The sequence below is a fragment of the Sphaerulina musiva genome (assembly GCF_000320565.1).
Source record: "Sphaerulina musiva SO2202 unplaced genomic scaffold SEPMUscaffold_4, whole genome shotgun sequence".
Taxonomy (NCBI): domain Eukaryota; kingdom Fungi; phylum Ascomycota; class Dothideomycetes; order Mycosphaerellales; family Mycosphaerellaceae; genus Sphaerulina; species Sphaerulina musiva.
Window position 1 is genome coordinate 302239 of NW_016017386.1, and position 13631 is coordinate 315869.

The 13631-nt window shown below is 53.0% G+C and overlaps 4 protein-coding genes across 4 annotated transcripts; 2 read left to right on the forward strand and 2 right to left on the reverse strand.

Annotated features, from left to right (window-relative positions):
- The first annotated feature begins 1668 nt into the window (after positions 1–1668).
- SEPMUDRAFT_148528 (uncharacterized protein) lies at positions 1669–2994 on the forward strand. Its single transcript, XM_016904976.1, has one exon. It carries the CDS (start codon positions 1793–1795, stop codon positions 2690–2692), a length of 900 nt encoding a protein of 299 aa, XP_016761269.1. The 5' UTR covers positions 1669–1792; the 3' UTR covers positions 2693–2994.
- Positions 2995–3429: 435 nt separating this feature from the next.
- Positions 3430–4170, reverse strand: SEPMUDRAFT_22268 (Emopamil-binding protein; the record flags this gene model as incomplete). Its single annotated transcript, XM_016908351.1, has 1 exon — positions 3430–4170. A coding segment is annotated over one exon (741 nt), but the record flags the coding sequence as incomplete, so codon positions are not given.
- A 552-nt stretch (positions 4171–4722) lies between these two features.
- On the reverse strand, positions 4723–6724 carry SEPMUDRAFT_148531 (P-loop containing nucleoside triphosphate hydrolase protein). The gene has a single exon (XM_016904977.1). It carries the CDS (start codon positions 6709–6711, stop codon positions 4813–4815), a length of 1899 nt encoding a protein of 632 aa, XP_016761271.1. The 5' UTR covers positions 6712–6724; the 3' UTR covers positions 4723–4812.
- A 256-nt stretch (positions 6725–6980) lies between these two features.
- On the forward strand, positions 6981–12589 carry SEPMUDRAFT_148532 (DUF1709-domain-containing protein). The gene is made up of 4 exons (XM_016904978.1): positions 6981–7249; positions 7369–7521; positions 7580–10189; positions 10337–12589. The coding sequence occupies exons 1-4, from the start codon at positions 7241–7243 to the stop codon at positions 12149–12151; spliced, it is 4587 nt and encodes a 1528-aa protein (XP_016761272.1). The 5' UTR covers positions 6981–7240; the 3' UTR covers positions 12152–12589.
- The last annotated feature ends 1042 nt before the right edge of the window (positions 12590–13631 follow it).

Consider the following 13631-nt stretch of genomic DNA (forward strand, 5'->3'; position numbering starts at 1 on the left):
AAGTAGTAAGAAAAATAGCGTAATGTCACTTCTTTTGCAAACCCCTTGCACGGGAAGCGAAACCACGTCTATACCGGACAACGAAACATTCTTGATCTCGCTACTTCGGATGTCTGTCTTCATCAGCTCAGAACTGTGGGCAATTTGATATCCGAGTAGATATTCATCCACTGTCCAGTGGATGTGGCGAGAAATTTCCGTCGGGTGGCGGTCAGCATATAGTGTTGTGAGATATGTTGTATGTTGGCCCGGGGTAGCGAAACGGTTCGTCGTTCGGGGTGATATTGCATGGTGTCACGCTGTCCGTGCCTACCCATGAGCAGCGCACTCGATATGCAACAGCGGATATATGGTCGTATTGATTGTTGGGTCATGTTGCATTGGATCAACAGATCAGTGATGATCATGCCATCATGAGATCCCGTTTGGAAGTCTTGGTACGTATACTAGTTCGGCCAAGACCAGCGGTTATAGACGGTGGTCACAGAAATAGGCTGTCTAAAGGATCCAAAAATACATGTACTCCACTACTGGTTAAGTACTTTGGTACCTACGCTACCTTAGCTTTTGACTACACCCTGTGTCCCTGACAGTTTGTGAGTTGATGCAAAAGTAGGCACATGTAGAGGTATTTTTGGCGAACAAACAGCTTCATGCACGCCAACGGATGTACAGCCGTGCCGCACGCCCTGCCATGCCCTACCTGCATGAATGACGCTCATCGGAGACTTATTGGTGGCACATGTCGTGAATGGCGATGCCGATCTGGTGATGGTTGATGGTGGAGATATATGCCGTCAACCGTCTTTACGGGGTTGGCGTGACGTCGATGATGTGAGCCCCAAAAATCGGATCAGTCTGTACCTCCTAGTCCTACGGTCTGCCACCCTGCTGGATCGTACACCGTCTACTCGAATCGCCTTCGACAGAGATATCCCGAGATGCCGAACCTGGGCACGAGAAGCAGTGAACGAACCTAAGTGAAGCTCAGGCTCTCCAAGGGGCAAGGGCAGCTTCATAAAATGGTGGTTCGAGCTTTGGAAGTCTACTGTAGCCTGCTAGGAGCTAGGGTCGACGATCTAGATCGTCGCCCGCTGCTCAGGTGACATGTTTTCTCTACAAGTGTATGCATAGGCTATAGCACGTACTGAGGTTGACTTGAGGCTAATGTTCCACATTCCAGAGCTGCGGTGGAACAGAGAACATCTGCCAAGAGGGCACATAGCAATCAACTTCGCGATAGGGAGCATACAGGTAGCAGCCACCCAGAATGAAACTTGGTGTGCGGCGGCCATGTTCAGTTCTCTGCCTTTCTAGAGCTTTCCTACCTTTGCACCCATGCAGAGACATATGATCGGTTTTTCCGTAGGTACTGTAGCATGCCAAGGTCGGAGTAGCCCGAAAATATTCTCCATTCCAACCTATGCACAGGCCATGCATGCTATGGACGCTTCTCGGCGACATGGTCTGCAACCTATTCTGGTCTTTGCCCTCGTCTCCCCCGGGTCCAAAGATTAATAAAAGTTGGAACCTTAATCAATAGGATAGGAACCCTAGTCACTAGTCACGCTAATCTTAGGTCCTGGAAAACTAAGTGAGGCCACTGAGGCATCGCAACGGCATCGCAAGTATGTATATATAATGCTCGACCTCTCTCCTCGACTTCATCACTCCATCATCACACAAGCATTCCAACCCCAACAGTACAGTACTCTACACTACCCGGTACCAACACACTATACTCCCAAGTTCCCACTCCACCACAACAACCACCGACCACACCATCAACAATATGCAGATCATCGACTTCGCTCTGGTCGGCCTCGCTGTTGCTGCCCCAGTAGCACAGGAGGCCGTCATGGGGGCTACCACATGCCCTGGAATCAACGGCGGCAAAGCTGCTAGCAACAACAACCAAGCATACAGCCTCGACTGCGGCAAATGGGTCGACACCGATCAGCTCCTTCGCATCACGACGACCGAGGTCGGCTTCCAAGGCTGCTTGACCGCCTGTGACGGCACCATCGGCTGCGCTATCACGCAATACATCGCCAGCAACGAAGCTCAAACCACCGGCTCCTGCACACTCTACCCAGCGGGCTCCACCGTCAAGGACGGCGCGACCAACTCATGGACGGTTGCCACTAAGCTCGACCAATACGTGGGCCCAGACACACCACCGCAGACTCCTCTCGCACCAGGACCAGACGACAAGTTCGGCCTGATCGCCATCCACTCCGGCTCCGTCCTCCAAAACCAGGGCATCACCGCCAAGAACGGACGTCTCTTCGTCGGCGGCAAGCAAGACGCCGGTTGCACCACGCCCTCCGACTTTGCAACCTTCTACCTGAAGGATGGCGAAGGATGGCTCTACGGTGAAGCCACTCCTCAGCAACTCTGGGTCGACGCCAGCGGAATGGGTCAGGGTATCACCGGCTACACCACTGCCTCGCAGGCACCACCCAGCAGCGCTTCGCGCACGACCTTCACCGTCGACGGCGATGCTCACCTCCTCTTCAACGGCATCTCTGCTCAGGCCTGTCCTCCAGCGGATGACAACGTCGAGTCGGGCTGGCCCATCTGGTTCTCCGAGGCCGACAAGCCTGGTTACAATGAGGGCTGCATTGACATCAACCTTCGCGCTATCAAGGCTGATAACCCAGTCAGCTGCTTCTACACCTCTAACGAGTAAGTAGAGGTCTGGCCGGTGAACCAATAAGAACAAAGAAAAGAAAAAGACTTTTGTGATATTCTGAGATGCATAGCGCGGACGGGCGACATTTACCACAGCAGGTGGGACGGCATAGTGTTTTGCAGCAATTCTTGGCATGTCATTATTTTGTACATTAAAAGCGGCATGAACATCAATCGATACTTTGGACGGCCACAGACACACTCTCTCATGAGCTACGAACGACGAAAAAGAAGAAATGGCATAGCTTAATAGCTTATTTAATAAGACAAAAAACTCTGATTTGAACATTTGCTTTTTCCCTACACTTCAGGCTTCAGCATTATTCACTTATTCATTAGTTTCCGTCTCCTCTAGCTATTCACTTGGTGTGTATCCCAGCTTACGTGACTACCTACATGTACTACCTAATGTCGCGGGTTTTCCAAGCAGGCTTCTGCCACTCTCTACTGCAGACACCAGTTACTAGATACAGCAGTGCTGCGGGTATGCGTTGCTTTACATTCGGGATATTCAAGCACCAGTATGAGGTAGTGTAGGCCTAGACGTCACCACGAGGGATCTATTCCAAGGGAATCAGATGAATGAACAGAATTGCACCGAAAGACGTCTACATGATACACATCCACCATAGCTATATCAATGACCACAGTAAAACTGTCAGACATCCCACCATCAACAAAGATACATGTACCTGTAAATGCAGCTTCTTCACCTCATCTTCTTCACTTCATCTTCTTCTTACCGCTGCTGCCACTCCCCTCCATCTTCTGCACCAACAACAACCCCTCCACCATGCGTCCATACGCCTCCCACAAAACCCACAAAGGAATCACAACCCACAACGCCGCATTAAAAAACACCAAATACACCCACTTGTACATAAAATTGTCCGTCACCAAATTCCTCGACCCCGTCAACCATTCCGGCGCAAACGTCATCCATCCTCCATACAATTCCCCCGTCGCCAACACCGTCATCCAAAACCACACATCTGCAGAATTTTTGCGTAATTTCTCACAGATAAAAACTGCAATGGGTCCCGCGAGGAAGACAGTCAAAAGTTCTAAACTTATGATGGTTACATCACTACCTTCCCACCGATGGTCTGCGCGTGCGTATTCGCGCCATAAAGCAGCGAAGGGATTCGTGCCGAATTCTGAACCATAGATTCGGCTGGGGTCGTTGAGGAAATAGATTCCTGGAGGGAGAAATTTGCTTGTTGAGGCGTGTCCGAGGGCGCTGGCGGAGCTGGTGCTGATGGAGCTGAAGACGCAGTTGTAGAGATAGGAGCCTTCGAGAATGAAATGGATTAGGGCGTCGAAGGCGTGCCAGATGAAGAGTAGACGGATTTTGGTGGGCGTTGTGGGCCGTGGGAGGAAGGTGAGAGAGGCGCTGTAGGCTGCTAGGAGGATGGCGAGGGTCGCGCTGAGGGAGAAGATTGTTGTGGGGCTGATGATGGAGGGGGTTTCTTTGGTGTCCATGGTGGTGGTGACGGGCTGGGTTGTGGGGTATAGAGAGATATGGAAAGGAAGAAAAGATTCGTGGAATGGTGGAATATGTAAATGATGGGTATACAGTACAGACGCTGGGAGACGCGACGTGAGATGGACTCCACATTTTTAATTATTTTATTTTGACCTGTACCTAGTAACCTCACCTCCTGGCTCCTAGCTCGTCAGCTCGGTAGTTTTTTTGCCCTGAGCCCTAACTACACTTCTCTAGGGTCAAGGATGAATGAAGCGAACTTCCATCTCCATCCCATGGAATTGCATGGATAATGTAGCTTACCCTTACCTAATCTCTGCACACTGCACACTGCACAGTGACACTGTCCAATAATGACCTCCAGAAGCTCATTCATTCATTCATTCATCACACATCCATGGTTACTACTCTGGCGACAGTAACGGACACTAACCAAGGTACCTTACCTACCTGGAAGATTCGTTCTCCCTCCAGTCCCCCCCGACCGCTTGTACCAGACTTGGTGACTAAAAGTGCGAAGCCTGCATGAGCTGAATGTGCGTCTGTATTCAAAATATTGTATAGAGCATCATAACTGTACATGGGGTATATCAAAGTACACGAGGTAGCCCTCTTTTCACCTGCAAAGCCGCTCAGATGAGTGCCTGTCCTCGAAACATGCCCTCTCGAACCTCCTTGACGATATCCTTTCGATCATGCTTGCCCGTGAGCACAATGCCCCTGCCTCTTCTACCCATACGTCCCACGCGTCCCAGGCGATGAATGAAGTCGATACTGGTGTGAGGTACGTCATACAGGATGACATGCTTGACCAGGAGAGTGTCAATACCCCGAGACCCGATGTCTGTCATCACCAGAACTTTCGTGTTGGCGAGCGTTCGGGGAGCTGGGTTTCGTTCGAGAAGTTCACCGGCGGAGATCGCTTGACCGGACTCGTAGAGCCCAGCAGGAGCGACTTTCTTCTCTCTGCTCCTGGATGGAGGCACGACAGCACCAGTAAAGGCTGCCAAAGTTTCCGCTTGCTTTCGGTCATCACTGTCGCGGGACAACGCGCTTGCATCGATGCCCTTGGATTTCAAGTATTCCGTGAGCTCGACCGTCTTTTCACGCTCGTTGACAAACACGACAATCTTTCTTTCTCGGTCTTCGCTGGACTCCGCGGCTTCCTTGCCAATGTCCCAAATGGTCTGCGCACATGCCAGATCGCGATTGCCTTGATATGGCACTTTCTCAATATCTATAACGCTGAGTTGAACCCGTCGAGGAATGGCATGAAGATTGGGTGTGACGAGTCGTTTCGTTTCCGGGTATCGCTTGTTCAGATACGAGTCGACACTCCGAGGGATGGTGGCAGAGCAGAAAACGAGCTTCTCCAAAGAAGGTGCTGCACGATCGATGATGCTGGACGTGATGGGGCTGAAGGATCGGTCCAGTAGACTATCGGCTTCGTCAATGACCAGGTGTGATACTCGAGAAAGTATGTTGGGGTCACTCTCGCAGATGCTGTTGAGGAGATGCGGCGTGGCAATCACTATGTCAACACCGCGTGGGCCGAAAAGCTGGTTCCGTATGACTGTGCCTGTGAATGAAGCGCTGACCATGGCTGTGCGGTACTTCACGACGTGGGACAAGCTCTTGATCAAGGCACCGACTTGGTTTACCAACTCTGCAGTGGGAACCAAGATGATCCCGCGAGGCCGCCCCTTGGAGTGGTCTTCCACTTCGGGTGCGTCCAGCTCGTATATCCTGCCTTGCATCTTTCTCGCTTCTGCCGTTTTCAATGCTTCCTGCTCCTTCTCAGCAGCCTCAATCTTTTCGGCGCGCTTGATTGCATCAATCATGGGCAATGCATAAGCCAATGTCTTGCCAGATCCCGTCTCTGCTGCCAGTAGAAACTGCTGCATGCTCTTTGAAGGCTCATCTTCCACAACCTTCTTCTTCCGTCGGCCATTCGGTGTACCGAGGATGGCAGGTAGCGCTAATCGTTGAATGGGCGAAGGAGAGACATCGACCTGCCCGGCCAATGCCTGCGATATCACAGCCTCCTTGACTACAGGCAACAGGTCAAAGTCATCGAAGCTGTCCCTTTCGGCGATATCCTGCTTGATCTTGTTGCGCTTTTCGTATGATACATTCGCCAGTCTCCGCTGCATCTTCATCGCTCTCATCGGATCCTTGGGCGTCTCTTCCTTCTTGTGGCCTCCCGGCCTCATCTTGTCTTGCCTCTTCTGCTCAGCCGCCGATATTTTATTGCGCTGTACCTGCAGCGTCCTGGGGACATCTGTCGAGTTCATGCCACCCCAAGGACTATTCTTGGTCCTCATCTTGACCTGCTTGCCACTATTATCTGCAGTGGTTCTGGGCGGACCTTTGGCCACTCTCTCTGAGAGGACCATCCGCGACGGTTTGCGCTTGTGCAGCGTCGCCGCTGTGCGCGTCTGCTGCTGTTGCTGTCGCCATGGTGGTACGAAGGCCTTGGTCAGCGCCCTCGCCTCGCAGAAGGGGCAGATTGCAGCAGAAATCCGCTGCATTGTGATGGATTCGTAGTCCCGTCCTACCTCCTACGCACCTCCAAAAGTTCTCCAGTCGAAAGAAGTAGGTTGGCGCTAAGAACACGCCAAGCAAAATAGGCGGGCGTTTAGGGTTTCACGTGCGTAGTCGCCATAGCAACGCACGATGGGTAGCCCCACAATATTAATCAACAACACACATACATGTGGTCGGGCAAAGTCGAGAGTCGAGCTTTGCTTTGATCGCCCACACTACTTCACCTTGGTCGTATTCTCACTGCCACCATTCGTTTGAGCGATGCGCATTTCATTCGGTCGCGGCCAGATACTGTACAGCTTCTTCCTCACCGCGCGTTGAGACATCCATACATACATACTGTACATCCTTTTCGCGCGCGAGAGACTGCGAGAGCCTTGCCGACATAGCGCCAACGGCCTCCGCCTGTTTGGTCTTCCGGTCACCACCGACAACATTCCAGCGTGCGAGCCGCTGCATTGTTCACTTGCGCAGCACGCACGCACGCACACGCGCGACTCTTGTACCAGCGCAATGGATTCAGTACGCATCTAGCCTATATTGCCCACTGCCGCCGCCGCCGCCGCCGCTGCTGCTTTGCTCTACCCGCGCGGGACGCCGCACGCGATCTCTTGACCAGCTAACTCACCATGGTGCGACAGGTTCAGCCATTGCGCATCTCCAAGTCGGGCTCCTTGTCTTCGACATCATCATCCACCACCCCCAGCAAGATGGCGTCTCGGTCTGCCCTGGCCGAGATTGCCACCGCGTCTCCCCGTCGCAACTCGCCCAGCTACAACCAGGCTACGAGAAAGGCAAGTGCCAGGACCAGCCCCGCAACTGCGTGTTTACTAACACAGGCCGGCCATGCAGATGATTGTGTCGCGAGAAGCCTCGCCCTACACCGAAAACTCCTTCGCCAGTTCCGTGACCAGCTCTTTTGTTAACGAAAACACGTCGCCTCGCGATTTCTGGAAAACTCGAGACCCGATGTCGCCCGCTCGTTTGAGCACTGAGAACACATCCGATCGCGAACAGTCACCGGGGCTCCTGTCGCCTAAGCGCCGGGCCAGTATCGAGAAGCTCAAGCAGGCTGGACGTGTCAAGCAGAGCAATATCTTCGCGCTGGAGACGAAAGACGCGTATGACCCATTGAGCCTGCCCATTGTGGAGCGACCGAGCGCCAACCGTCCGCTGAGCGGAACCTTGGTCAACAACAGCTTCACCAGATTTGACAGTCTGAGAAAAGAGAACAACCCACTACAAAGCCCACAGAGGCCATCTGGACACAAACGCACAAACAGCGAAATCGCAGTGCCCATAATCAGCAGTCCATACGCAAAGTTCACATCTTCACCACAGAAGGAGCCGGCATCCTCACCTACCAAGTCTTCTCTTTCGCGAACCAGCCAATTTGGCAGTTCTTTCGAACTCGACGCGGGACCATGGTCTGATGGTGACGATCGTGCGCCCACGCCGCGCGCGCGCGCGATACATCGGCAGAACAAAAGTGTCACCTTCCACGAGGCGGACCCCGAGATCAACGTGTACGAGAATCCCACACCCGAGCCTTCGGTGTCAGCGGCCTCGGGTTCACGCGAAGGCTCTTTCGACTCGGAAGAGTACTATGACGACTACAGTTTCGATCGCGGTAGCTCGCTTTCGCCTTACCACAACGATGACAGCTTCGATGCAGACCTGGAGAATGCAGACAAGACTCCTGTCGTGCTGCCTGACGACTGGTCGCGGATGTCACCCGAGGCCGCTCGCCGAGACCTCGTTGATGAGAGCGATGATGTTTTTGAAGGCTCTTCTTCGTTGGATCTGCAACGTCAGCATCTTTCACGCTCCGAGAGCGTCAATTCTGATGGAGAGTCGCGCCCGCTGCCACCTCTGCCTGGGCTCATGACTGGCCGTCGCCATTCTGCGGCGGCCGCTGCAGAACGTGCCGCGAACCTTGCGCGCAATCTTCCATCCCCACCCCAGCGGCCGTCTTCGCAGACAATGGCACAGCGCTTGAATCTCGAAGAACACGGAGAAGCAGTGGAGCGGCCAAGCTCGAAGCACTCCGACGGCCATGCAGAGCTGACAATCACTAATCTGGACACTGGTGAGAGGCGGGACGTGCAAGTCAAGGCTGAAGAGGTTGACGAAGAGTCTCAACTTGCCGACCTTGAGGATTTCGATGCGGCCCCGATGATATCAAGAGAGAGCATATTGCGCAAGGTTCGCAATTCCAAGTACGAATTCAACGACGAGGATGAAACCCCCATTGAGGGAGGTGACAGCCCAGCGCGTCCCTCATACCAAGAACTTGCGATGATGGATCCAGACGAGCCAATCCCATCGCGGGAGAATAGTCATGATGCCAGTGAACATCATCTTGGCACTGAAGACGACGACCGAGAGGAGTCCCTGGATGTGGAGGTCAAGGACGAACCGGTGGACGACGACGCTATCGACCTGAGTTCGATCCCTGTAATGGACGAATGTTTGCTCGAGCCTTCGAGATCTCCCTCTCGTATGGAAGACTACGAGCGTCAGTCTTCTGTGTTGCGCCATGATGTCAGTGATCAAGACGATTCTGAGAGCCAGTATTCATCTCTCGAGCCAGATGCCGAAAGCACTGTTCTACAAGAAGCACAAGATCACGAGCAAGAGCAAGAAGTCGACGAGAACAAGGAGAAGCTCGAGGATGCAATGCAAATGCTCACAGTCAAGGATTTCTCCCAGCCAGAGCCGTCGATCAAGAAGTCCGTCAGTGGAGACTTCATGGGCTTGCCCTCATACCTCGCGTCCGATGACTTCGACTTTGGCATGAAGGACTACATCGGCACGGCCCCAGCACCAGAAGCCCCTGTCAGGAAGACCGACATTCTTGCTGAAGCACCAGTACTCCAACCTGCATTTGCGCCAGACTCGCCTGCGGACGCCAAGCCAGCCATGAAGGATTTGCCACGTCCCGCCTACGATGGCGCTGACTACGATGATCCGGATGGTTCGCCGCCAGGAACTCCAGACTCTGTTATACACCACTCGAGCAGCGAAGTCCACGCTCCCGAAGAGCAGGAAGCCTCAGCTGAGCCTGTACAGGAGGCACCGATCATTCCAGAGCGCCGAGCCACGATCAAGACCAATGGCCAGCTCAAGACCCGCGCTTCTGCAACCCCAGCAGATATGCGTTCGATGGCAGAACAGCGGAGGATCGTTAGTACCGGCCATCCTGTCCCTCCCATTCCGCAGTCTTATCAGACTGAGGCTAGTCAGACTAGTGAAGTCGATGAAGAACCGTCGCAATACTCCTCAGACGGTAACGAGTCGAAGGCCGACTCCGCTGTCGAGCCCAGCGAAGAGAGTATAAGCCGTCGAGAGAGCCGAAAGCAACTGAAGCTTGATCTCGAAATCCCTGGCATCTCAGTGGATGATGAAGACGATGGGCTGGGACTCGAACATGAGTTCGAGCGTGTCATCGAAAGCCAGAAGGTACGACATCGCTTTCCTACTAACGATTGTGAAAGATCTGGTTCTGCATTTCAGCAGAACTACGCCCCAGAATATCTTTCTCATGTTACTACCCCATATTCGCCACATCAGACCAGAACTGGTGCTAATCAAATTCCTCGCACACAGAAGGGCTACCTTATGCGCCAGAACACCAAGCTCGTGGTGGCTACCAATCGCAATTTCTCTGGCGAGAGCAACGGCACAGCAAGATCAAACGATGGACTGATGTCCCCAACGACAGAAGGGCGTCCGAGCTCTCGTGGCACGCGAAGCGCAAACTCCAGTCCTCGAAAGGGCAGTGGCATTCTCGAGACCGAAGCTTGGAATGGTAAGAGCCGCAGAAAGAGTCAGCGGCAAGCCTCCGCCGCGCAATACAGCAGCGGGCCAGCTCCGCCTCTGCCTGGCCAAGCCAGTGCTCTCGGTGTCGTGAATGAAAACTTTGCCGCAGGAACGAGTAGTTTGGAAGACGATGTTGGCGAGGGCGTCGAGCGAGGTCGTCTTTTCGTCAAAGTAGCCGGTGTGAAGGACCTGGATCTGCCGATGCCTATGAATGACCGACTTTACTTCCAGCTCACTCTGGATAACGGTTTGCACTGCGTGACGACCACTAGTCTGGAGTTGGGCAAGAATGCGCCGATCGGGCAGGAGTTTGAGCTTGTCGTTCTGAACGATCTGGAGTTTCAGCTCACACTCAACACCAATCTTCCCGCACCTCCGAAGCAACACATTCCACTCAATGCTCCAGCATCGCCAACAAAAGGCGCAAAGCACCAAAAGACTAGCAGCTTGTCTCGATTCTTGACCAGTCCAAAGAAGCGTGCAGAGAAGGAGCGCCAGGAGCGCGAAGCTGCTGAGGCGGAGGAACGCCGACAGATCGCCGAAGAGCGTCGGAAACGAGCCTCAGTGGTGCCAACAGCCTGGGACCTTTTGCACGACCTTGTGAACGCGCAAGATGGGTCCTTCGCCCGCGCCTACGTCAATCTGAAGGCGCATGAAAAGCAATGCTTCGGCCGAAAACTGATCGTCGACGTCCCTTGCTACAACGAGTGGGCGCTTGAGCGTGACTCGCACGTGGTCAACAGTGTGCGAAGCAAGCGTGGGAATGCTGGACCAGTGCGGCGACCGCCATATGTTGTTGGCTATTTGCAGCTCGAGCTGCTTTATGTTCCCAAGCCTGCGGGAGCAACCGATGAGGACATGCCGAAGAGCATGAGCAGTGCCGTACGCGAGATGAATAAGGCGAGTGATCGTGTCGAGGTGGTACACGAGGGCTATCTCAGCCAGCAAGGTGGCGATTGTGTACACTGGAGGAGACGTTTCTTTCGTCTGCAGGGTCCACGCTTGACAGCATACCATGAGCATACCCAGCAGAAACGGGCTGTAATCAATCTCAGCAAGGCTACGCGCCTGGTGGATGATAAGAGCACTCTTGTGTCGGACCCCAAGTCGAGCAACTCTGCCGGCAAAGGTGGGAGACGCAAGTCTGCTTTCGCGGAGGAAGATGAAGGCTATGCGTATGTCGAAGAAGGGTTCCGGATCCGATTTGCGAATGGTGAGACGATCGACTTCTATGCCGATAAAGCTGTAGACAAGGAAGAGTGGATGGCAGTACTCAGCCAGGTCATCGGCAAAGCTGATCCTGGCAAGAAGGCTGCTTCGTGGACAGACCTGGTCCTGGCACGAGAAAAGGTTGCCAAGACAACCTCCGTTCCTCCTACCACGGATGTTCGAGACTTCACCAAACCTCCGGCCCCAGGACGGAAGTTGAGCGATCGTAAACCAGTGTCAAGGAGTGTGCCGACTAGCCCGGTGAAAGGAACAGTCCCTGGTCGACAAGCTCCCATGCCGCCCGTTGCAGATGTTTCGAGGCCTAAGACGCCTCCAATGAGTCCACGACGAGGGCATCGATCAAGAGATGCCGTAAAAAGCATGATCTTCTAGGAGGAGAGCTCCGAGCGGCGTTACGCTTTTGAGGCATCGAGAGACCAGAATCCAGAATCGAACGATCGTTGAGAAGTGTGCAAGCGAATTTCCCATGTTATCGAGGTGTTGTTGTTTGTGGATGCAAGAGTTTTTCCTGTGCTCAATCGTTGAGCATTTCTCGTCTCTCTTACACAGTCTGGGTAGTGTACAAGTCATTGTAACATGAAGCAGTTCTTCCTTGCGTGTATCGGTACAATAGTGGAGCGGCGGCTTTGATGGGCGGCACGATGGAATGGAATCGGCGGGTTGTGTGGTATCGAGGAGGAGCTCCCGGTTCATTTGTTCGTTGCAGCCACGCAGCAAATGGGTAGTAAGATTGAAATGTGTAATGAGGAGGAAGAAAGCACTAGAGAAACTACTGGAATATGAGCAGCAGCAGCAAGAAAATTGAAAACGTACATGACATACTTACCTATCTGTGCATCTCTCACTCACTCGGGGAGCTCTCTCATGCGATTGATATATATATGTATGGTTCCTTTTTTCTCTTTTTCCCTCACATCACATGCTGCTGACATTTGTCATGTGAGTTCTTCGGCAGTAGCTATGGCAAGGATGTGGTGGTTGCTGTGATGAAGATTTTGATAGAGAGAGAGAGAAAGACAGAAAAGAGAAGGGAGAAGGGAGAGAGTGTGAGACAGAAACAGAGCGGAAGAAGAGAAGAGTGAGCGTGAGAGTGAGAGTGAGAGAGAGAAAGAATCTCACGTATTGTTCTTCGGCTGATCCGACCACATTCAGGGTCCTCTTGATCTCGAGAGAGAAAGAGAGGCAGAGAGCATCGATATCAGAGTTGTCTGTGTGTCTAATGTGTCAAAAACTATACGATGGGTAGTAGTAAGGTAACTAGCCAAACTAGGTATCTTAGCCAAACTAGGTAGTACGAACACTGTAACAGTGCACACCACGCGGGAGAGCGGGGAGCGGGAAGAGGAAGGGGGGAGGGGGGATGTTGAAGTCGCGCGTGCGTGCGTGAAGCCCCTTTTTTTCTTCTTTTCTTCTCTGCTCTTCTCGCCTCTGCGGCGGCTGTCTCTCCCTCTCTCTCGGTTCGGTTCGGTCTCTTCTCGCGCGCGCACGTGGCAACACCTGGATGATGTGAAGCAGGCAGGTTTACGGTTTACCTAGCAGGTACATGTATGATGGATGATATATGTGAGATAGACCCCGGGGTATGTACCACAGTATGTTCATACATACCTAGGTAGTTTTAGTTTCATCGCCCTATGCAACGCGAAGGGAGAAAAAAGGAAACAGAGAGAGAGAGAGAGAAAAAGAAAGGTGCACAGTGCACATTACCTTACACATCAACCAACCTCGCTAGACATGGGAACTTGTAAGGGTTTGGAAAGGGAAAGTGAGAGTCGAATCTCGGTAAAGGGGGAATAGGGGGGAAAAGTATTGGGGCTAGGTATGTAAGGTAGGTCCGACCGAAGGGAAGGGA